Source organism: Vigna radiata, chromosome 5 (assembly GCF_000741045.1).
Source record: "Vigna radiata var. radiata cultivar VC1973A chromosome 5, Vradiata_ver6, whole genome shotgun sequence".
Classification (NCBI taxonomy): domain Eukaryota; kingdom Viridiplantae; phylum Streptophyta; class Magnoliopsida; order Fabales; family Fabaceae; genus Vigna; species Vigna radiata.
In genome coordinates, this window is record NC_028355.1 from 25,338,788 (window position 1) to 25,360,892 (window position 22,105).

Below are 22,105 nucleotides of genomic sequence, written 5' to 3' on the forward strand. Positions count from 1 at the left end.
TGATTGGACGATTTCAAATAAAAAACCTTTGATTTTTCTCTTTCAAATACACTATTGTCTCAGTTTTTTTAATTAAAAATCGTCCAACCACATTTTGACACGTATACAGTGTTAAAAAATGGTGTTAAAATATTATTTTTCTTTTTTAAATGATAAAAATCTAACTAAATTGAGCTCAATTGTTAGGAAGACAGACCCATAAATTAATACTGCAATGAGAGTATCATATTTTTATTTTGATTTATTTATATTATTTATTTAATACTAATCACATGGGAACAGTGCTGCGATATTTGATTTGTGCTCGTGAACCCGTAATTGCATGGATCCAAAATATAATCGATAGAAGCATGAAATCAAAACAATTCCATTAACTTTTAGTCACATCAAATGTTATTTTTTATAAAACAAAAAATTAAATTCTGTAACCATCATGATTATTTACAATATAAAAATATTATATTTTTCACGTGTAATTTTTTATATTTATTTGATATTATTTTTTTTATATTTTCTTTTTAAATAAATATATATTAAATGAACGTAAAAGTTATCATCCTATCATTTATTTATATATTATAACCATTTTACAAAAAAGATAAAAAAAAAATTCTCATTACAGTTGTTCTCAGATGGTAAGAAGGAATGAAGCTACATGACAAGTCGCACAAAAATCACGCAATATTAATTATGCAACTTACAAGATACTCATAAATTAGAGGCTATTTTGATTGCGATGCCTGTTAAAATCAAAGTCAATACAATATACAAGTCAATTTCAACATTGATAATTATTTTCAAAACTCTTTCACTTTTTTTTTATATTTTTAAGTGTTTCAAGAAAAAAAAAACCTATTGCCTTTTATTTTAAATATTTACTTTTTTTTTTGGTAAAAGTATGTCAATTAGTTTAGTTTTTAAAATAATTCACGTATCTTTAAAGTACAAAGAATCCTGGGAAAAAAAATTAGTTTTTAAAAAAAAAATCTTATAATTAACAAAAAAAAACAATGGAGTATTGCCTTTGGACAAGGTTCATAGGAAGAAAATCATTACTTTCTTTTTCGTAGTTGAAAAGTCATCTCAGACTTTTGATTAATTTGTATGTTCTTTCTTTTTAAAAATCTGGATAAAAATGTACTAAAAGACAAAATTTTTTCACTCCTTAAACCCTGTGTTGATTGATATCAATGTACACTCTTAAATCCACGAGCTTTATAATTCAATGTCTTGGTTTCATATTAACCGAAGTTTAAATCTAAAAAAATATTTTCACACGTATAAATTCATTTGATATTATTTTTTTATTTTTTTATAATTATATTATTTTGTCCTTGTTAGATACGTTAAATAAATGTTTGTGTCATATTATTCTTATTCGTCTACAAAATGCATAATTTGAAAGATTATAATATTTTAATAATTTTTTATATCAAAACACATATTATTATTTTATTAATATGCTAAAATTTATGTTTAAAAAAATATTTGAAATAAATCAATCCCAACTAAAAAATTATTAAAACAACTTTTTCCTGGTTTGAAATCTCTTATTCCGAACTCTGCCATGAAGAAAGTACACCAAAAAGAGCCGTGGGTGGTTTAATTGGTCGTCAACATCGTCGAAGCCATGATTGTCGGCACAAGTTGTTCCCATGAAAACCCTTTGGTCTCATCCTTCAAAGTCTGATGAGTGATGAGGCTTTGGCCTTATTCAAGGGGAAACAGTGAACATGGCTTACATGCCCCCACATGGCCACATACTATTACTGTCTCAACATTCAACACCAAACTTTTATTTTTACAAAAAGCACAGCCATCACCTCCTTCCAAAATCCAAAGTCCAAAGCCACCCATTAGATTTCTTACCTTCTTTTCCATCTTTACTTTTTTTTATCTTATTTTTGAAACATTTATTATTATCATATTAAGTATAAACTCCATTAAAGATAAGATTTTTACTTACTTTTTACCATGTAAACTCGTTTTCTTTTTATTTATTTATTTCTAGTGAATTATGAAGGATTAATCTCACCGGTAATCGGGTGGGTTTACCATCTTTGGCTTCTACTGTATGTATAAATATGAATGGTGGATGGAAGTGATGCATATTATACAGAATCGTGATCCACGAGTTCTTTTGAACTGACTAGTGAAGAGAGATGGACTGGTTTTCGTGGCTTTCCAAAACTGGGCTTGAGCCATCTCTGGTGTACGAGTATGGCCTTACTTTTGCTCACAACGAGCTTGAAGAAGATGACATGTTTTACTTCAACCATGAGTTTCTTCAAAGCATGGGCATCTCCATAGCAAAGCACAGACTAGAGATCCTGAAGCACGCTAGAAAAGAGAAGGGAAAGAGCCCACGCGCGGTGGCAAAGCTCGTGGTGGCAATCAAGCGGACAAAGAGGAACTTGGCTAACTATGTGAGGACACTGATGCACAAAGAAGAATCATCATCAGCACTTGTTTTGGTGCCTCCACCAAGGTCTAGTAATGGTTTAGGGACACGGTGGAAGATTGCTACGATGAAGAGGAGAAAAAAGTTGGTGGTGGCCAAGCAAGAGCCACTCTTTCTAACAAATGGAAGTCCCACAGTGGTTCCAGCTCATCCTGTTCTTGATGGTTTTTCCAGTCCTGTGGTGTATCATTTCCAGAAGGATAAGATGGATGGTGATGATGATGGAGATGGGTACTGGTCAGCTGCTGTTGAAGAGATCAAGTGGGATACCATGTTTCAGGATCTAAAGCCTAACTGAAGTTTTCTCTTTTCTTGAGAGAGTTGACTTGAAGGTTCTTTCCCTGAGAGATTTGAGTGTTTTGCTTCTTCCAGATCAGGGTAAGTTTTGCACCCTGTCTGTTCTAGTGTTCAGCTACTCTCTTTTTCTTGTACTGTTATATATGTTCATGTCCTTTAGATTTGGTAGGGGAAAAGATGCATCTGTTTGAGTCACCTTGAGCAGAGAAATATTGAGGTAGAAATTTAGCTAGGTTGTTATACAGCAAGAAGTATATAACTTGTATTTTGAATCATAAGCAGTTGGGCGTTAGTCTGCCTGACTTTACTTTAGGCACTGTATTACTCTAATGATGAAATCAAATTCAGGACTCCTATATCTTATTTCTTTGGTAATTTCTTTTTATTATCTTTTTCCAATATCAATCAAGTAAACGGTGGGCTCATAAATTTTTAAGAACAACATATCAAAGTCATAAATATGCTTTGGATAGTTGCTGCATATATTACTAGGCAGATAATATTGTGTCCACCCTCAGTGACCTGAATTCTGAGATAGACGAAATGAACCTCCAGCATACAACATTTTATATACTGGTCGCATTCTAATTGTCAAAATAATACTCAAGATGGTACCAAGTCCACAGACACCAGCCAAAACCAGAAAAGTCAACCTGAAGCAATCTGCACCATAGCAGGTGGAGTTTCCTTGCTTTGCAGCTTCTGTATCGTACACGTTGCCCGCAAGAAAAACAGAGAAAATAAGGGCACCAATTGGATTGCCTAGCATCATGAAGCTACTAATAACACCAAAGTGTTTCAGACCAAAAATCTCTGAGACGGTTGGAGCCATTATAGAACATTGAACCCCGTAGCAGATACCAAGTAGAGCAGTTGCAGCATAAAGAGTGCCGTTCAGAGCAGAAGCATAAAATAAAAATGCTATGATCATGATTATTTGTGCACATGCCATCCAAAATGTTCGAGGTAGTGCTATCAACCTGTCATGATAACAACCTCATGAGTATAAGCTCAAAGCCCCGAACCAAGTAAAAGACAGTCACAAGTTCACAGCTATCACAACACAATTCAAGTTCTGCTATAACATGATAACAAATTCACGATTCAGTTCACAAGGAAGAAAAGATTGAGGGTCAAGTCCTTACACAACTAGAAAACTACTTCGATGGGGACTCTTGGAAATAATCCAAGTATTAATCTATGTCCAACAACATTACACCTCATATAAGAAAATAATATCATAAATCCAATGTCTTAGACGTTTTAAACTAAAAGTGGTGTGAGTTCCTTATATGAGTTGGATTTAGATCATATATATATAATCTCTTTCTAAGGAATGCTCTAAAAAATATATGGTATGTGAGTCGATCACCAGCTTAGACTACACAAGATCACCATACACTAAGAAAAATAATCCAAGTATGAATAAATATAATACCTGACAAAGTATTCAGAAATAACACCAGCGCCAAGGCGGCCAATAAATATGCAGAAGCTGAAGACTGACAATAATATGGTTGTATCTTCTACACCTAAGGCAACTCCAATTTGAGCCAAATTATTGAGAACCGTTACTCCTGAGCCGGCCCCAAGAAAATAAGCAAACCAGCAAAGCCAGAAGTCTGCTTTGATGAAAGCTTCACAGAACTTGAAATCATCTCCCCTCTTAGGTCTCCTTTTCTGCATCACTGCTCCCTGTCCTTCTGCAATGAGCATCTCAACATCCGAGACATCACCCCTTTCATGAAAACTTTCAAGAATAGCAGCTGAGGAAGATGGTGTTAGCAATGGACTTGTCTGCGTTGAAATGTCACTCTCCGATGCCAAATTATCTGAAGAACCAACCAGTGAAACGTTGCACTTGGAATTAGAAGGAAATAGTGTCATTTTGATAGGAATTGCAAGGGGAGCTATCAGAAGTAAAACCATTATTGCAACCAAGAAGTAGGTTACAGCATCATTTATAGAGACCACGTCACTCACAATTGTGGTGACAACAAGATAGGAGGCAAGCAAAACACTTGCAGCTTGGACAAAAATAAAATGCACATGCACTGAAGAGTCTTCACCAGAAGGAGTGCAAGGCCGAATGAAGAACATCATCAATAAACATACAGCAGGAAGTCCAACAGTAAGGAACAAAAGCAATTTAGAAGCAGACCCTTTCAGCACCAAGCTATATATTAAGGTGTATACTTCAGCACTAATTCCTCCATAACCATTAAGAATGCCAGAGATGGTGCCTCTACTGAGAGGAAAGTTTCTCATGTTGGTGACAAACACAGCTGTTCCAAACCATGCACTGCTGTTAGCGGCAACACATAGGGCAAGGCATATCTGTCAAGTAGTCTTATAATCCGGATTTGGACCTAACTCAATCCTAAAAACTCTCGCAAAGAGAAAAGTCCCACACTTATATACACCATTTTGATCATATAATTATTGATCATATAATTAACAGATATTTTGGCTAGTTACATGATCAAAACAATGTTTTTAAGAGAGGGGAAGTTATTAGTGTACGAGTCAAGTCCAAACCCAAATTGTAAGAAGTCATAGAGAAAAAAAGAGGTCAGAAAGTAATACACTTAACAACAGAAGGTGAACTGATAGGAAAGTTAGCAAAAGAAAACACACATATAAGTGGGTTTTTCACAATATTACTTATCTCATGACCGGTAATATATATTTTATTTGTCCATTTTTGTATTATCGAGAAAAAATTGACCAAATGTGTGAGAAAACCCATGTATGTGTGTGGAATGGAATGAGGAACTACCAGGATATAAGGGAGTTGGGAAACAGTTTGTGTAACAGTAAGGAAGATAAGGCCATAACCAAAGAAACAAAGGAGAGAACCAAGGAGAAGAAAAGCCCAAGGAGGGAATTTGTTGGAGGCAATGCCTGGAAGCAGAGCCATGCTCTCCCCAACATCATTGGCCACTCCGAGAATAGTGATCTGTTGCTGGTTGAGAGACAAAACAGATTTGAGGGCAGAAGAATAGAGAGGAAAGTTGAATGGATTTCCAACTGCTATTTGAATCCAAACTGCAGATGCAAGACCCACCCATGGAGGTCTGCTCCCAGCTTTCACAACCAACTTCACCATTCTTTTTGAAAATGATTATCACAACACTGAGTGTTGGGTAGGATTATATAAAGTTCCACAGGCAGAAAGGTTCGAACTTGGAAGATGACACTTACAGAATTTTATGTTTGGTTCCGACCCACCACCTTGTTTTCTGTGATTCCCATCAATGAAATCATGAAAGGTGAGAATGTAATTACTATCATAAAAAGTTTGTCCCTTTCATCACCTTCTCGTGAATATCGACCTTCTTCATCTGTCAGTGAAACCAAACTGTCCATACCTAATTGTCTCTATGTTGTAACTTTGCTCTTCTGATTAAAACTAATCGCTAATGATTAAAGTTTTTTTCCACTAAAAAAATTCAATTTTTAGAAATATTTTGGTTATTAGAAAATATATTTTTTAAAATAATAGATGTAAAGAATGTATATCTTTTTTTATCTAACCTCAGTTATATGATTTGAAAAAAAAAACACAGCAGCTAAGTAAATATTAGTTCTATAAATATAAGTTTGCAAACTAAAATTTACTCATAACATTTAATGAGAATGATTATAAGTAGGAGTACTGAAAATCATATAAATATAATAATTGAATTAAACTTTTCTTAATAAGTAGTTTCAATTGAATCAAATAATCTATTTCGTATATAGCTTCATTAAATATGTAAAGTTTTTTCATGTGATATTTTTACGACAAAATAATTAATTAAATTTGAATCGTGCATACGATTTTAGTTTTAAAATATTTTAAATACTGATTATTAAAATTAAAACTGTTAATCTTTTATTTATATATATATATATATATATATATATATATATATATATATACCAAAACCAAATTGAAATACATACGCACGTCGTATTTCACGAAGCCTGGAAAATTTGATACCAGAATAAAACTTCTGTCAAGATTCTTCTGTAATTTTAAATTATTATATTGCATATTTCTGAAGAGATTTCAGTCTTTTGGAGCATATATTAGCCATTTGATCTATGCCATATGGTGGGTTTAAATAAAGGGTTACGTCGTAAAATATATTTAACATACTCTATTAAGCATTAGGTCATGTTTATTTATTTTAAATATTATAATGTCCATACAAGTATACACAAAGATACTATAACATATTCATATAATTTTTTTAGACCCTTTTTCGTTATTTTATATCACAGTGAGTTGTATTAAGATTTTTTTAATCTCATCTTTTTAATATGAAGAAAATATGAGAATTCCTAATCAAAATTGTAATAATTTTATTTATTTATTTATTTATATAGATAACTACATAGTCTATTTCACATATTACTTTACGTCTGAATATAACAAAAAAATAATTATAATTTTCACGTTGTGTATATATAATTTTTAATTTACTTCATAACAAGCCAACACTCTTTTGGATAGCAACATGCATCTTATATCTTCACTGTTTTAGCAATATTACTTTTGTTTGTATTGAGATTTTATGATAAAAAGAATTAAATTTAAATAAATATTATTAAACTATAAGTTTCATATTACAATAGATTTGACATAATATAATTTTTACACGAGAGATTACCTTTGTAAAGTTTGCATTTCTCAATATTTTTGAGAAAAGAATCTTACTTTTTTTTTCAACAACAATTTTTTTAACAATATTTAAACATTATTTATATGTGATTATTGATTTTGAAGTAATTTTGAATCAATCACATAAAAATACGATATTCAAATTTTGTTAAAAAAATATCTTTTAAATATAATTAGACATAATAATAATATATTTTATAATAACATTCTTAAAAATATCAAAATGAGTCATTTCATGATAGAAAAAGTGTCTTTAATAATATTTTTTTAATAACAATTTTATAATTATCCATTTTAAATATTTTTTTAAACATAAATTCAAATAAAGAATAAAATAATAAAACGTTTCTCGTTATAAAAAATTGTGAAAATATATCATCCTTTCTTAAAACTCAGTTAAAATGGCAAGGATATGATTTTGTGGAGTTTATCTCGTTTTTCTATTTGCAGGGCTGGGTGTGTCTCCGACTTCAATGGCTCTTCAACTTCCAACACTTTCTGGTTGTGTCACGCGCTTCAACTCAAGCGTGTGCTCGATCCCTGGTCGGAAATTTAGCACCTTTGCCACTCTGTCACGACGGCGTAGCGACACAACCAACTGGGCTGAAGCAACTTCCAGTTTCTTCGACCAAGACAAACGACCCATCATGTTGTTTGATGGTAATTAACCTTCTCGAATCTTTTTCTTCGTGCTACCTTTGACAAACAAGTGATTATTTTCTTCAATGCTAATGTTGGGTGAAAATTCTTTCTTTTTACACAGGAGTGTGCAACTTGTGCAACGGGGGTGTGAAGTTCGTTCGTGATAACGATCGAAATAAGTATATGATCTATTGTCTCCTTTTTCTTCCTTTGGTTACTCTCACATTAAAATTTTATCTTCTATATATGTATATTGAAGTTGTTTCTTACCCTAGTTAAGAATTCAGAGGGAAAAAGAAGTTGATCAGTAATTTCGTTTGTTTACGCTTTTTTTATGATTGTTAGGACAATTAGGTATGAAGCTCTTCAGAGTGAAGCAGGTAAAATGTTGCTTAGGAGATCAGGAAGAGCTCCTGATGACATCTCAAGTGTTGTACTGGTTGAGAAGGACAGGTACGCTTATTGAAGGTTCAAAAACATTTGTTAAAATTTCAAGATTAGTAGCTTTAGCATCTATCTATAATGTTCTAAAATCCATTCGGTTGTAAAGAGCTGGTGATAAATAAAGGTTTTTCTTTTTGCCTCAACGATTTTCATCCAAATTAGATCACCATTTCTGTTAAATTTTCCATTATTTTCTCAACTGAATTAATGTAGTTCTGGGGGAAAAAGAAATTCATGATTGTAAATTCCAAGAAAGAAGAATTCCCGGTGAAACAAATGACTTTCTGGTTGATTCTAGATCCTATATAAAGTCTGAAGCAGTACTGAAGATAATGGAATACATAGACTTGCCATTTCCGCAATTAGCAATTGTTCTTCAATTTGTTCCTCTGTAAGTAGTATTATTTTTTTTCCTCTTGTTTTGTGGGTTTTATGGTGTTCTTTAATTGCTCAACGGCAACAAACTTGACGATATATGTAATACATGACTGCAGGTTTATCAGAGATTTTGTTTATGACAATGTTGCAAATAACCGTTACACGATTTTTGGTCGTTCTGAATCATGTGAAATATAGCATCATCCTGTTATGAGTACAGGGGATAATAGCAACGTGCTAAGTTCAAAAAGTGTGGTTCTTTATAGTTGTAGTCAGGTCATGTTTTCTTCAAATCTTTTGAAGCTTCCGTGTATTACTTGTATATGAACTTTACTTATAAATAAATCTTTAACTTGTAAGTGACTGAAGTGTAAAAATGGTGCGGTAAATTTGCTAGTTATGTAACTACCAGAATAGTGTGCCAGTAAGTTTCTGCATTTATGCTTTAATAAAGAAAAATATTATATCAAAGTTTTCTTTCTTTCTATTGGATGAGCTATTAGTTCCACCGCAAAAAATAAAAAATGAAGAACTATATTCATTGTTTTTGGATTCAGTTGTAATAACATCTACGTACAGCTGATTCTGGAAGTAAAAGACAGAACAGTTTTGAATAAGTGATGGTAATACACTTGAGCACTATTCAGCACATGGTCAGTATTCAAGAATTTCTTCTATCCATACAAGAAGCCAAGTAGATAAATGCATGTATAGAGTGTCATATATGATCTCAAGCACTGGATTTTAGACTTTTCTTCTGGATCTAGCATAAACAATCATGTACCTCGAAATAAGAAAGAATTTCAAACCAAAATTCTCAGAAGCAGTTGCAAATCATGCAGATGTCAAAGGCAAAAGAAAGTGATGCGGAGCTTTCATTATCTGTTTCTGTAAGACATATATGCCCTGTCTCAAACGCTCCTGAAAGGGAAGATTTTCAGCTTGTACTTGCAAACTGAAGAACTGACTGCGCAGTTAGAACCCTTCATCTTGGATAACTCTGTATGAAGGGAAATTTGCCGGCTGAATTTTGTACGTACAGGTTAGCCAGGCAATATGCAAATCTGTCAAATAACAGTCATTGTATTAGGATTAGAGATGTTAGGCCAGGCATGAAAGCCAACAAACAACCTTAACAATCAGATTTTTCTTATTATAATTTTATTTAAAATTTAATTTTCAAACCTTTTGAGATTTTATTTTTAAAAACCAAAAACAATTAGTACTAAAAATTGAAGCTTTTTTTTTTTCTTGTATGGATATTGAGTCGATTATGACAATATGCATTGTGAAAGTTGACAAGCAAGAAAATATTAACCATTTACCCGAGAATCAAAATGACCAGTGATACGAACAGGTAGAAATATTGATACCATTTGTACTTTGATTTACGTTTAATATCATATCCAGGAGGTATATATTTGCGATTTACGTATCCATATTGAGGGCGCATTAAAAGAACAAAACCGAGGAAATATCCTGTCAAGAACCCTCCAACATGAGCTGAATTGTCCACATGAGGTAGAAATCCAACAGCCAAGTTTAGGCCAACAATGATCAGTAGGCTTGCAAGAGCTGCACACTGAAGCCACCATGGATTAAAATTAGATAATCCAAATTGGTCTTCCAATACTGATAGATTATGTAAAGTACCTTATTGGCATAGATACTCCAGTTCGTTAGAAGCTCAGAAAGCATGGCACCCAGAAGACCAAAAAGTGCACCAGATGCACCAACTGATACGGTACTTGACCTATTCTGTTTCAAATGCAAAATGGACAGCAAACTTCCGCCAAAACTAGAAAGCACATATAAGAGTCCGATTTTAACTGCCAAATCCAAGAGATTAGAATTTAACTTAAGAAAATCACGTTGAGGTTCAACTCAATATGCAAAAATTCAGTAGTATGCCTTACAAAATCCGAATTCCTTCTCAAGCCTAATCCCTATAAAGAGAAGGCTGAACATATTGGCTAGCAAATGCACGACTCCAGCGTGAAGAAACATGCAGGAAAAGAAGCGCCATACTTCTTGTCGCTCCACCACTAGGTCCTCTTCAAGGGCTCCTAACAGCCGCAACCTGCAGAAAGTTAATGCAACAGCCCCAAAAGTGAATGAAAAATCAAACATTGTTTTATTTCTATTTCTTCTCCGTGCATGCATGCATGGTTGGCATTTCTGTTTCAAACAAAAGTTGAATTGATAATAAGTAGAAGTTTACATCCACGTAAACTGGCCTTATCTCTAAAACTTTCAACAAACAACGGAGAGAGGACAAACAACAATCAATTACAATGTCAAAGAGAAAATCATTGTTTCATGCAGATTGTTCAATGTTCATCCATGATGATAATGATGAATGCAAGAAAGCTTTTGGAGAGAGAGAGAAAATTTCTCACGTGCGGATGGCAGGGCCAAGGAGAGGGTTTTCCCGGAAGGGTTGGAAGGAGAACCTGCCGAGATATTCAGAGAAAAGGCAAGACTCGTCGTTCAAGTAGGCAGGGCAATCATTTTCATACATGGTATAGATGAAGCAGGCAATGTTGGCCAAGAAAATCAGTGGCACCAACCATGAGAACCACAGACGAGGCTGTGGAATGTAGAAATTAGGCGGTGGAGGTGGGGGATATCGCGCCGCCTCTATGTCGGACTGGTGCGGCGGCTGCTTCCCCATGCGGTTGCGATTGCAGGTTGCAACACAGACACCAAAACAAACAATGAAATATATGTTGTTGTCTTAGCATGCAATTGCAATGTAACAACCAATCTACCCTCCTTTTGCCTAGTAGTTAAATCAGGTAATATGTTTCCTTCTTATAGAATTTGTTACATTATATTATATATACCATCCATTACATTATATTATATATATACCTTCAACTTTCTTGTTTTTCTTTTATTCTCATTTGCATCTCAATATCTATTTCGTGGTTGCAAAATAAACACAACTCGAAAGTAGGACAACATTTGGTTGGCGTAATGTCTAATCATACGTATCAGTTGACACGTATATGTATTCAGTCATAATATTTTCACACCCTTATATACCATTTCATATGTCTACCCTACAACTACATATATTATTGTTTTGTTTTAAAATCTTATTTATGTTTGAGAAAAATGTGGTTGTCGACAAACATTTGTCACAAAATTATTTGGGATATATAATACTGTCAAGTATATATAATTCTATTTCTTCTGAAAACAATACTCAAAACACAGATCTTTTACATGATTATTAGGCTCCATGATCAAAAGAAAAAGAAAATCCAACGAGCATATATATATATATATATATATATATGCCAATTCTGAAGACGAGATAAATCATTGTGGAAGGCTACTTCAGCAAACACTTCACGGATGGTTTGGTGTGGGTGGCTGTTCCATGTGCATTATGGCAAAAGGAGAAAACTTTCTGCCCTGGAACTGCAGACGTTATGTACACATGATCAAGCACAATGTTGGAGCATCCCACGTTTTCATCACAGCTCAAGTTGATTGCTTTGTCCGTCAATGATGTTCCAACAATCCCTTTGTAAGTTATATCACTTACCTTGATTGATGCAGTCTTTGAAGAGAAAAAAATGTTGTTAGTCAATATTGGAGTAAAATTTTAGTTATGATAAACAGTGAAATTGGTAGGTTATCTTTTTCTGGTACCTTGTTTTGGCAGTCCGATCTATGAGGGCAATAAAACTGGTCAATGATAATGGGGTTATTGGCTCGAACAAACTTAATCTTTTCAAACGAGATCCTCCTGGCAAATCCAGCACCACCCTAATGCAAAATAGAATACAAGTCCTATTATATTCAACATGATGACAAGTTGGATAACTCTGCATGGAACCAAACCAATTTAAATTCTCTTCTGGGTTTTCTGGGTAGAGAATCTGAGCTCAGAACGATAAGATCTCTCATTAATTAGCATTGTTTTTGTTTGCCAATTACCTGCCATGTCTTGATTCTTACTCCAGTTAATGTTTCAGTCAAAGTACAATTCTCCACATGCACGTCCTCGACAATGTCGGTCTCTCCACGTGTTCCCAATGATCCAATGCTACAAAAATGTGATTTCCTTTATCAGAAAAACTTTATAACTGAAGGTCGGAATATACAGCGCATAATTCATAATTGGATTTGTGGGTCTAAGAATTACAGTTTTGTATATATAAAAAACTGCGTTTTATTAATGTATAGTTTCCAACAGTTAATGTAAAACAGAATGTTTCATTAATCTAGCCTTGTTTTCATTAAGAGATGATATATGATATAATTGACATAGAAATATATTTGTATAAAGAAATACCAGCTAACCTGATACCATGGCCTGGACCACATGTTATACCAGTTATTCTGATCTTGGAGGATCCAGCACTAATAGCAATGCAATCATCACCTGTAGTTAAATTATGTCATTATGAGAAGTTCAAAGGTTTTACCAAAACATTTTGGTGCTACGTTACATGCAGATGTAAAGTTAATTACCTGTTGCTATAAAAGAATTAAGTACTTTAATGTCTTTAGAGCCAGAAATATCAATGCCATCGGTATTAGGGCTATTTCCAGGAGCAACTAGACGCAGGAAAGAGAGGGTGCCTTTCTGGCAGCTTGTTAGAGTCATGTGGCTTCTTGCTGGGTTGATGCTTGTATACCCTTTCAGTTGAAGGCGATTGCATCTATTGAATGTTACTGCCTATGCATCCACAAAGCTGTGCTTATGCTTATGATGAAAATATTTGAGAAAGCAGGGTTGATTTTGCATGTTTGGGCTAAATTTATTAGGTAAACTTTAAAGCTCAAAAAAAAAAAACGTCCAAAACTCAAATTTTGTATTAGCATCAGCAATGATTATCAATTCCGTCTGACAAATTGAAGCACATCAGACTTGTGAATTTTAATTTGTTCATGAGTGTCATCCTTGCCTTAATTTGTAATGAAAAGCCATCAATTGATGGGTTTGCGATATAATATTGTGAATCAAGAAATACTTTATCTCCTTAATTATATTAATTTGTTTTTCCAAGAATAAAACAGAGAAATTATATCTTTGATTGTGTAATCGGTAAATGCTTGGATCATTATTTAGATAGAGTAGCAATAAAGAAAGTATGAAGAGCTTTTACTCACTGTTGGTGGACGGCAGGTTGTCCCCTGAAACAGAAAATAAATCATGAAAATTTGGCCTATATTGTTAAATAATAGAATGAGGAATTAACAAGTCAAAACAATAGAGAAAGCAAGAACAAAAGAGAAAGAACACTACTAAATATTTACATACAGGTTTTGAATTTCCTAAGCAAGGTTGTTGCCACCAGATAGAGCCTCGACCATCAATGGACCCTTTCCCACTGATAATTAAACCATCGATGAATGAGAAGCCAAGCCATGTATTCGTGTGGAATCCAGAATATTCCGGTTTTGTTTTTGGTGCAACAATGTTCCCTGAAAGCTGAGGTCCCACAAACACTTAAAATTTTTACCAAGAAATATGACTCAGTTTAGGATCTTCTCTTATACTGTGTATACAATAATCTATGTATTCTCTACCACAAAGTTGATCATTCATAGTTCTGAAATATATTCGAGATGTTTATAAATCGATGAGAGAGAGGTGTGTTAAAAGTTACACATCAAATATGACTAATTTATAATATATAAGTAGATATAAACTTTAGATTTAAAGTTTACATCGAAAGTTGAAACAGTAAAGTTAATGCTTATTGCTATGGTTTTTAACCTTTTGTAAAGGTTGATGATGGATGGTAGATGGAGAATGAGTATTCTGGATTACTAAGAATAAGTACCTGAATGTAGGTGTAATTAGATTTGCATGGACCACTGAATGTAGTAGGCTTCAGCATGAATGTCCGTTTTGCTGGTATGATTAGCTGAGATATGTGTGACTTGCTCTGGCAAACGTCTTTCCATGCCTTCAGAAAGGCCTGTTGAAAGTATATGGAAGATTGTGTAAAAGGTATAGCATAGGCTTCAAGAACATAATTTGGATTTGGTTTAGAATGGAAGAAATTAATAATCTGTGAAAACTAAAATTATGAGAGTTCATGATTATGATTTACTGGAGAATCGTTGGTTTGTCCATCTCCAACTGCTCCATATTTCAAAACATTGAAAGTAGTTGTTGTGCTGCTCAATCCGGGTGCAAGAACACTCAGAATGATCAACAATGTGAACAAAAACTCCTGCATGTGAACATACAAGACTTTGTTAATGGTGAAAAACTGTAAGAACTTTGTATATACAAATCAAACATCATCGGCGAACTCACTACAACATATACAAAGTTAACTATACAATGTGACATTGTCAGATTCTGACCATGTTATGTTAAAATCTGCAGTGCTCTTGAAGATTCACAGACTGATATATGCCATGTACGTACCCAATTTCTTATGCTATATATAGACTGTAGAATGTAGAATGTGTGTATTTTGAAAGCAGATTTTAGAAGTTAAATTGGCTTAATTTTAGTGATAAAGTTATGTTTGGTTTTACTGATATTGGTTCAGTGCATTAATTGAACTGCACACAATCTAATTGGAAAACACATGGCTTGTGAAGACTAAGACATTGTTTTCACAGTAAGCACATGAAGCAGATGCACCTTTCTACGCTTTCTTCTGAACGAACGTTATGCTCCTTCATTTACACTCAATACTCAATAGTAAACTAAGGTAAATACGTCAAAAGAATATTGCTAACTTTTGGTTGAGAAAAAAACCTTCTACTTTGATTTCAAACCACGTTGTTGTTGATAATATATGGAAATATTCTTCTAAATATTTATTTAAATAAAATATAATCACCAACAATTTATTTTACAATATTAAAATATAATTCAATCCCGTAGGTAAAATCTACTAACCTAACATAAAATATTATAAATAATATTAAACATTTTTATTTACGGTTATTCTTTTAAGGTTGTTTCAGGTTTACGTTACAATGGTTTTTAGTTTTTCTTTTTTAATCTTTAAGTCGAATGAATGAATATTTGTAAAAGATATTTCTACACTCAAATCACTTAAAGAGATTTGATCCATTGTCATAGTAAAGTTTTAAATTCACAATAAATGTAATTATTTATTTCTTTATTTTGTTTATATATTTATAAGTTTCGAAGTAAACTTTTAATCAGGATTTAGAATTGACCTAATTACATCCAAAAGTTTCTAAACGTGTTTTTTTTTCCTGTTTTTACTTGTTAAGCATGTGGGATTTGTGATAATGGTTTTATTATGTAATTTCTGATCAGTCAATTGTAGAAACGTTGACTGAGCAATCGAGTATGGCAATGTTTTTTGAGAAAATATGTTGGAAATGTTAATGTTCTATCATCTATGAAAGCGTTGACCAAACGATGATGCGATACACTTACTGTATAGATTACATTGTGTATACATTCTTGATGGACTCTTTGACCATAGAAGGAAAAGTAAATCACTATAATTAAAGATTAAATAGTTGAAGGAAATGCATTTGTCTGTAAAAGATCTTTAATCTTTGTGAGTACTAATGTTGTCCTTGGTTACTTCTAAAACAAGATTAATAAATGGAATTTGGATGATTTTTTTTTCATTAATTATAAAATAATATGAAAGATATAACGTGAAAAAGAATTTTCCTAATTTTGAAGATGCCCAAATCCACGTTCATTTTAGTTTTGGGTGAAACAATTTGTGATTTGACTTCAATCCAATTATTTAATTTGCACATGGTCATGATGAATAGTATATATCAATTACTTTTCTATTCAAAATCATTTTATTTTTATAAGATAAGAAATATCATACTAAAAAATTGTTATATGTGCTTTCTTAAAAATAACGTAATCGTACCCTTTTGATTTAATTATTTCTTACTAAGAAGTAAAAAGAAGATTTAAGTTTAAAGTCAAGATATATTCATGCGTGATTTAACAAAAGTAATACAATAGATTTAACATATTTCATTATACTTTGATGGCATATTAAAAAATGAATTTAAACATATCTTATTCTTACAAATTCCGTATTAATCTCATCTTTAGTCTCAATCTTCAATTTTTTTAAGTTAAAACAATATATAATCTAATGTTGTTATAATATAGAAAGTCTACATAAATAAAATATGGTTTTGTACAAGTTAGTTAAACTATTTTTTTTATAACTTCCATAGTTTGTAAAAAATAAAAATATACGTAATTTTAGTGAAAATTTGTTATTAAAACATAATTTATACACATAATTTTATCATTTAGTTTGTTAACACAACTTGTTTTATAATAAAAATAGATAAAATGGAAATAACATCTAGAAAAATGAAATGAATAGTAAAAATCAATATGTAACAAATTTTTGCCAACGTATAGTAACTGGATCAAGCAGTAGTAGGAATAGTGATGTCTGGCTGTGTCTGAAGATAGATAACTAAATATTTAATAAATTGTTTTCCTTCTATCTCTTCTCTCAATTTTAACAAAAGAAACTATTACAACACAGTTTTATATTCTAAAAAAAATATAATAATATCACACATATAAGCAAATCAATTAAATTCTTAAAATGAAATATAATAAAATCAACGAAATTGTTTTTTTTTTAAAATCGAAATACAACATCATTATTTTTTTAATAAAAAGTTCTGCAAACAAGAACTAAAATACACTGTATATGATAATCAAATTTAGTACATATTCTTATAAAGATAATTTTTGCGTATATGTTGAATTATATAATTGAGTTTTTAATTGACACAATGATCAAAATTCTTTAACAACACTTGCTAGAGACACGTAACATGCTTCATCAAAAGCCCAAAAGCAGAATAACATTTAATTGCAATAATCATCTTGGACAAACTATGACTCTAAAAAGAAGACAGTTATAGAAAAAAAAAAATCTAACAAATTGAGGTATGACTAATTTTGAAAATCACTCGCTCTGTAAAGAAGTTGAAGAGGAAAAGAAACAATATTTCCTTTCAAAAGTCTTAATATTTCCTCAAAAACAAAGCAAGGGAATCAAATCTACATAAGAAGAACAAAACATTAAAGTTTCATGTATTTTCTTCTTGAGATAAATCAGTTCTTCTATAAACATCCCTTTTCATATTCTTGAGAGTGTTGATTAGATTAAAAGTATGTATATCTATCTAAAAGACGGTAGATCGTTATAAGAGAATACATAGCTGAAACAACGTGTCAATTGAAGGCTGCATGGTAGACACAGATGGAAGCTGTCACGACATTGTTTCAGCAGGATCATATGCAGTTAACAATTCCGCAGTATTTTGCTTATTGAGGCACTATGTCAAACATGTAGTGGACAGTTGCCAATCAAAGAAAATCAAATATCTAATAAAAGAACAAGCAATTGATCCACGTAAAAACTAAAAAGTCTATGGAATTTAAATATCAGATGGTAATAAGCATTAAAGTTTATTTTAAGTTCATACATTAAACACACTCCAAAAGGGTGAATAGAAAGTCCATTATACTGAGCCCAGAAGAACACCAAGTTTCATGTTTGGACCTCTAATTATTTCATAGTGAAGAGAAAGTGAAAAATTCCAGAGGGTTCAGGACTATTAACACTACACTTCACTATTCTGCTGCAGTAGAAGGCAAATAACCACGACAGTAGTCAAAGCCATACCAAATACCATTAGGTATGTAAGTATTGTAGTAAAACGTAACAGGGTTGTAGCCATAGCTGTACACGGTCACTTGCTCTGGAATCCAACCATCGTATCCACTCCTGTATAGATACAGATAGCATGTTTGATACGTACACGGGCCGTGTATCTGAAATGTATCCGTAGAGCACCGCTCGAATGTCCCCGAACGAGGATCATCTAATCTTGGGACATAAACCTGATTCATTGATTGATCGATCGATTGATTATCCAACAAAATCACTGATCAGCACCAAATTAACCACCACACCCCCAATTTATATTCTCAATTTTCCTTTCATGTAATATGCATAGAAAGTTCAATAGAAATTGAGAAACAGATGAATGAATGACATTCATAATAGAGAAGGAACCTGATAGCCATAAGCATCACCAAATGCAAGACTAATCTGATCTCTGGTGTAAGAGGGAGAATTGCAGCTTGTTTTGATGGTCACCGTGTAAGTGCAGGAACTAGCCGTGTTCTGTAAAACGCATAGACATCTACCTTTAATTTCACAATCGAAATCTAACTACCCTTTCATATTCTCTCCTTCAGTTAGCACAGTCGATCAAACATTGTTCGAAATAAACTTTACATGTAAAAGCAGATGACTTTGAAGATTTAGTGTAAAGGGTGAGACATTTGTAACAGTAAAGAAACTTTGTTACCTGTGACTTGGCTTCGTTGACCTTGAAAGATTCATTGGCTTCAGGGTGAGACTGAGATTGAGATAAAGTGATTAATGGAGTTGCTGCTTGTGAGAAAACAGCGATGATGCATAGTGTGAGGATGAAAATGAGAGATTTCATGGTACAGTGTGTGAGTTGCAACGTTGTCGTGCTCGAGGGAGGGAGAGAACGAGGAACACGCTTGGCCTCGGACCTCGGACAGCTTTTCTTTTATGATCACGGGACAGGAACATTAAGACAGACAACGGGTAGGTCTCAACTATTATTATTTATTGGATAATATTATTTAGACAACATTTTTTTGACAATATTTGAACATTGATTACGTGTCAACCTGTGATTAGTCAAAAATTACTCAATAATCAATAATAATAATCATAAACATTATTGTAAAGTAATTTTTGACTAATAACAGATTGACACGTAATCAATGTTCAAATGTTGTCAAAAAAATGTTGTCTAAATATCATTATCCTTATTTATTATTAGATAATGTTACTTTAGATAATATTTTTTTATAATATTTAAAATTAGTTATGTGTTTAGTTAATAATGATATTTATGATTATTATTATTTATTAAGAAATAATTTTGAATCAACTATAAAATAACAGTAAATAATATTCAAATAGTTAAAAAAACTATTATCTAAATATCATTATTCACTATTCTTAACTTTGATTTAATTAGATTTCTCAACTATTTATCTTAGTTGTGCTTTAATTGTATTTAATCTAACCATCTTTTGCATTTAGGGTTTTAAAATTTTAATAATTAGCTATAAATGAATATAACTGCAAAAGATATAGTAATTATAAATTAATTTAAACGCTCTTACACGTTCACATCATCTAATTAAGTTCAACTATATCAATAATAAATTTGGATGAAGAAAACCAAGTCATTCATAGAAAGCTATAGCCTAATTTGCATTTCAGATTCAACATATACTATTGACATTGTGCGACAAATACTACCCCATATTTCTGGACACGTAAGCAATTATGGAATATGATATAATAATATACAAAATTTAAAATTTTGAGGGTTTTTTTAAGAAAAGAATTTTTTGTTAATTTTATACAAACTAAAATATATTTAATCATTGGCAGTACGAGAGACCATTCTTTTTAAACCACATGCAATGAAGATTAATTATCAGGGCCTACATGAGTTATTGTTTTAATCATTTATATCTTTTTTTCTTTTTGTGTGAGTGAAATACTCTCTCCATTTCTATTTATTTCTTTTAAGAAAATCTTTTATGTGTTGTTTTAGAATTTCAATAATGTGTTTGTATATTAGGCAATTTAATTATTTAAAAGTAAGATTTGCTTAGTGATTAAATATTTTATATTTACCAATATTGGAAACAATCGAAAAAGTTATTTTTATTTTTGTTAAATACAAATGTCCATCGAGTATAATATTATATAATATTGTAAATGAAATTAATGTATAATTGACTAAGAAAATCAGTGATATGAAAAAAAAAAAAAACTGTTTGATTTTTTTTATTAAAGTGCTGTCTTTAATTTGGGCCTCGCCGAACGCGTGGATTAAAAATAGTTTATATTTAGAAGTGAAGAACTCCTCCTCTGCCACGTGTCAGCGTCACAAAGAAAGTTTAAACTCAGCTTGTGAAGATAAAAAAATGTACAAGTAAAACATGATACGTAGTAAAATAATTGGTAGAATTAGGTGTAATTAATTAAATTATGTACAATTAATGTATATACTGAAATTATTTAAGTTATTAAAATTTAATAAAATCTGAAGGTGAATAGAAAAAAGAATTAAAAAATGAAAAATAATTAGAATTTATCCTTGAAAAGATACATAAAGGGAGTGCTTGGATGCATTGGCAGCATTAAGCACAGGGATGCTCTGTTAATTCCTGAAGAAGTTTTGAGGATCAACCGCAGTCTTAATCTTAACGAGTCTTTTAAAATTAGATTTGAAGTACTTAGTCTCATAAACCTCTTCTTCCCTGTAACTATTTTGACCAATGTCCCTGTAGGAGAATGTGTGTTTGGGATTCTTTGAAACATAGGGTGTCATCACAATGAACAACTTCTTAGCATGTTTAGTGTAATTTCTATCAACCTCAACGGAAGGATCAACCCAGTTCACAGTGTACTGAAGCTTGAACATGTTCCCCTTACGGTGAGGAAACGAAGTCGCATCAGGAGCAATCTCATCCATTTTCCCTCTGTAAGGGTTCAAATTAATCCCCGTCTTCCCCAACTCAACTATACTCTTGAATATCGTTTCCCATCCTTCTTTTGAAATACCCTTCTCAATATAATCAGATTTTCTTTTCAGGAAACCGCTATTGTTCGGTTTCCGATCCAATAGGATCTCAGCTTTCTCACCATTTTCTAAACTCTTGGGATCGTTCCTCCAAAGAACAGATTCTATCCAACTCACCTCACTGCAATTCTCCTTCTTCAACCCCAGAACGGGAAACTCCTTCCTCATAAGCGACACGACCTCATGAAAAGTCTCTTTGTCAGTCACTGATGCAATTTTCTGCCACCCCAACACAAACTCAGCGATCTTATCATCCCAACTCTTCTCAGTGCGAAAAATTGTAACCTTTTCAGGCACAGGAAGAAGTTTAATGGTAAATGACACTACCACTCCAAAACTCGCTCATCCACTGTTAACTCATTGGCAAGTGTACCAAATCGTTCAAGTAATAAAACTGGTAAGACCAGGTATCGTTTTCCCAAGAGACTTGTGCAACACATGACAATTATTCCTTTTATAACTCAATTAGACATCAAAGTGCACAAAAACAACACAAGAAACTCTTTTTGGTATTTTATCAAACAGTTGGTGTG

At 32.3% G+C, this 22,105-nt stretch overlaps 6 protein-coding genes and 1 pseudogene across 6 annotated transcripts; 2 read left to right on the plus strand and 5 right to left on the minus strand.

Annotated features, from left to right (window-relative positions):
- The first annotated feature begins 1,621 nt into the window (after positions 1-1,621).
- On the plus strand, positions 1,622-3,121 carry LOC106759705. Its single transcript, XM_014643017.2, has one exon. The coding sequence runs from the start codon at positions 2,163-2,165 to the stop codon at positions 2,757-2,759; it is 597 nt and encodes a 198-aa protein (XP_014498503.1). The 5' UTR covers positions 1,622-2,162; the 3' UTR covers positions 2,760-3,121.
- A 121-nt stretch (positions 3,122-3,242) lies between these two features.
- Positions 3,243-6,120, minus strand: LOC106759704 (protein NUCLEAR FUSION DEFECTIVE 4). Its single transcript, XM_014643016.2, has 3 exons — positions 5,538-6,120; positions 4,197-5,095; positions 3,243-3,738 (listed from the first exon to the last, which is right to left on the minus strand). Exons 1-3 carry the CDS (start codon positions 5,865-5,867, stop codon positions 3,273-3,275), a joined length of 1,695 nt encoding a protein of 564 aa, XP_014498502.1. The 5' UTR covers positions 5,868-6,120; the 3' UTR covers positions 3,243-3,272.
- A 1,713-nt stretch (positions 6,121-7,833) lies between these two features.
- Positions 7,834-9,254, plus strand: LOC106761321 (DCC family protein At1g52590, chloroplastic). The gene is made up of 5 exons (XM_014644862.2): positions 7,834-8,087; positions 8,191-8,248; positions 8,415-8,522; positions 8,812-8,904; positions 9,008-9,254. The coding sequence occupies exons 1-5, from the start codon at positions 7,901-7,903 to the stop codon at positions 9,087-9,089; spliced, it is 528 nt and encodes a 175-aa protein (XP_014500348.1). The 5' UTR covers positions 7,834-7,900; the 3' UTR covers positions 9,090-9,254.
- On the minus strand, positions 9,187-11,736 carry LOC106761787 (RHOMBOID-like protein 5). The gene is made up of 5 exons (XM_014645353.2): positions 11,291-11,736; positions 10,808-10,971; positions 10,545-10,720; positions 10,217-10,473; positions 9,187-9,955 (listed from the first exon to the last, which is right to left on the minus strand). The coding sequence occupies exons 1-5, from the start codon at positions 11,563-11,565 to the stop codon at positions 9,877-9,879; spliced, it is 951 nt and encodes a 316-aa protein (XP_014500839.2). The 5' UTR covers positions 11,566-11,736; the 3' UTR covers positions 9,187-9,876.
- Positions 11,737-12,059: 323 nt separating this feature from the next.
- On the minus strand, positions 12,060-15,339 carry LOC106761717 (probable polygalacturonase At3g15720). The gene is made up of 10 exons (XM_014645286.2): positions 15,231-15,339; positions 14,972-15,094; positions 14,699-14,836; positions 14,173-14,343; positions 14,022-14,045; positions 13,380-13,587; positions 13,209-13,290; positions 12,843-12,951; positions 12,555-12,671; positions 12,060-12,462 (listed from the first exon to the last, which is right to left on the minus strand). Exons 1-10 carry the CDS (start codon positions 15,231-15,233, stop codon positions 12,232-12,234), a joined length of 1,206 nt encoding a protein of 401 aa, XP_014500772.1. The 5' UTR covers positions 15,234-15,339; the 3' UTR covers positions 12,060-12,231.
- A 2,936-nt stretch (positions 15,340-18,275) lies between these two features.
- Positions 18,276-19,496, minus strand: LOC106761186 (embryo-specific protein ATS3B). Its single transcript, XM_014644712.2, has 3 exons — positions 19,239-19,496; positions 18,941-19,051; positions 18,276-18,765 (listed from the first exon to the last, which is right to left on the minus strand). Exons 1-3 carry the CDS (start codon positions 19,377-19,379, stop codon positions 18,496-18,498), a joined length of 522 nt encoding a protein of 173 aa, XP_014500198.1. The 5' UTR covers positions 19,380-19,496; the 3' UTR covers positions 18,276-18,495.
- Positions 19,497-21,080: 1,584 nt separating this feature from the next.
- LOC106760524 overlaps positions 21,081-22,105 on the minus strand; it is a 2,369-nt pseudogene continuing 1,344 nt past the window's right edge.

Excerpts from the sequence above, each read along its gene's own strand:
- LOC106759704 (XM_014643016.2), bottom strand. The coding sequence starts at position 5,867 with ATGGTGAAGTTGGTTGTGAAAGCTGGGAGCAGACCTCCATGGGTGGGT. Across the intron at positions 5,096-5,537 it reads CCCAACTCCCTTATATCCTG|ATATGCCTTGCCCTATGTGT; the intron begins GTAGTTCCTCAT and ends ACTACTTGACAG. Across the intron at positions 3,739-4,196 it reads ATTTCTGAATACTTTGTCAG|GTTGATAGCACTACCTCGAA; the intron begins GTATTATATTTA and ends TTATCATGACAG.
- LOC106761717 (XM_014645286.2), bottom strand. Across the intron at positions 14,837-14,971 it reads GACAAACCAACGATTCTCCA|GCCTTTCTGAAGGCATGGAA; the intron begins GTAAATCATAAT and ends TACTTTCAACAG. Across the intron at positions 14,046-14,172 it reads GCTTAGGAAATTCAAAACCT|GGGACAACCTGCCGTCCACC; the intron begins GTATGTAAATAT and ends TTTCTGTTTCAG.
- LOC106761787 (XM_014645353.2), bottom strand. The coding sequence starts at position 11,565 with ATGGGGAAGCAGCCGCCGCACCAGTCCGACATAGAGGCGGCGCGATAT. Across the intron at positions 10,721-10,807 it reads TGAGAAGGAATTCGGATTTT|TTAAAATCGGACTCTTATAT; the intron begins GTAAGGCATACT and ends TGGATTTGGCAG. Across the intron at positions 9,956-10,216 it reads CTGGTCATTTTGATTCTCGG|ATTTGCATATTGCCTGGCTA; the intron begins GTAAATGGTTAA and ends GTTATTTGACAG.
- LOC106761321 (XM_014644862.2), top strand. The coding sequence starts at position 7,901 with ATGGCTCTTCAACTTCCAACACTTTCTGGTTGTGTCACGCGCTTCAAC. Across the intron at positions 8,523-8,811 it reads GTACTGGTTGAGAAGGACAG|ATCCTATATAAAGTCTGAAG; the intron begins GTACGCTTATTG and ends GGTTGATTCTAG. Across the intron at positions 8,905-9,007 it reads GTTCTTCAATTTGTTCCTCT|GTTTATCAGAGATTTTGTTT; the intron begins GTAAGTAGTATT and ends ACATGACTGCAG.
- LOC106761186 (XM_014644712.2), bottom strand. The coding sequence starts at position 19,379 with ATGAAATCTCTCATTTTCATCCTCACACTATGCATCATCGCTGTTTTC. Across the intron at positions 19,052-19,238 it reads TCAACGAAGCCAAGTCACAG|AACACGGCTAGTTCCTGCAC; the intron begins GTAACAAAGTTT and ends TGCGTTTTACAG. Across the intron at positions 18,766-18,940 it reads GTGATGCTTATGGCTATCAG|GTTTATGTCCCAAGATTAGA; the intron begins GTTCCTTCTCTA and ends TCAATGAATCAG.
- LOC106759705 (XM_014643017.2), top strand. The coding sequence starts at position 2,163 with ATGGACTGGTTTTCGTGGCTTTCCAAAACTGGGCTTGAGCCATCTCTG.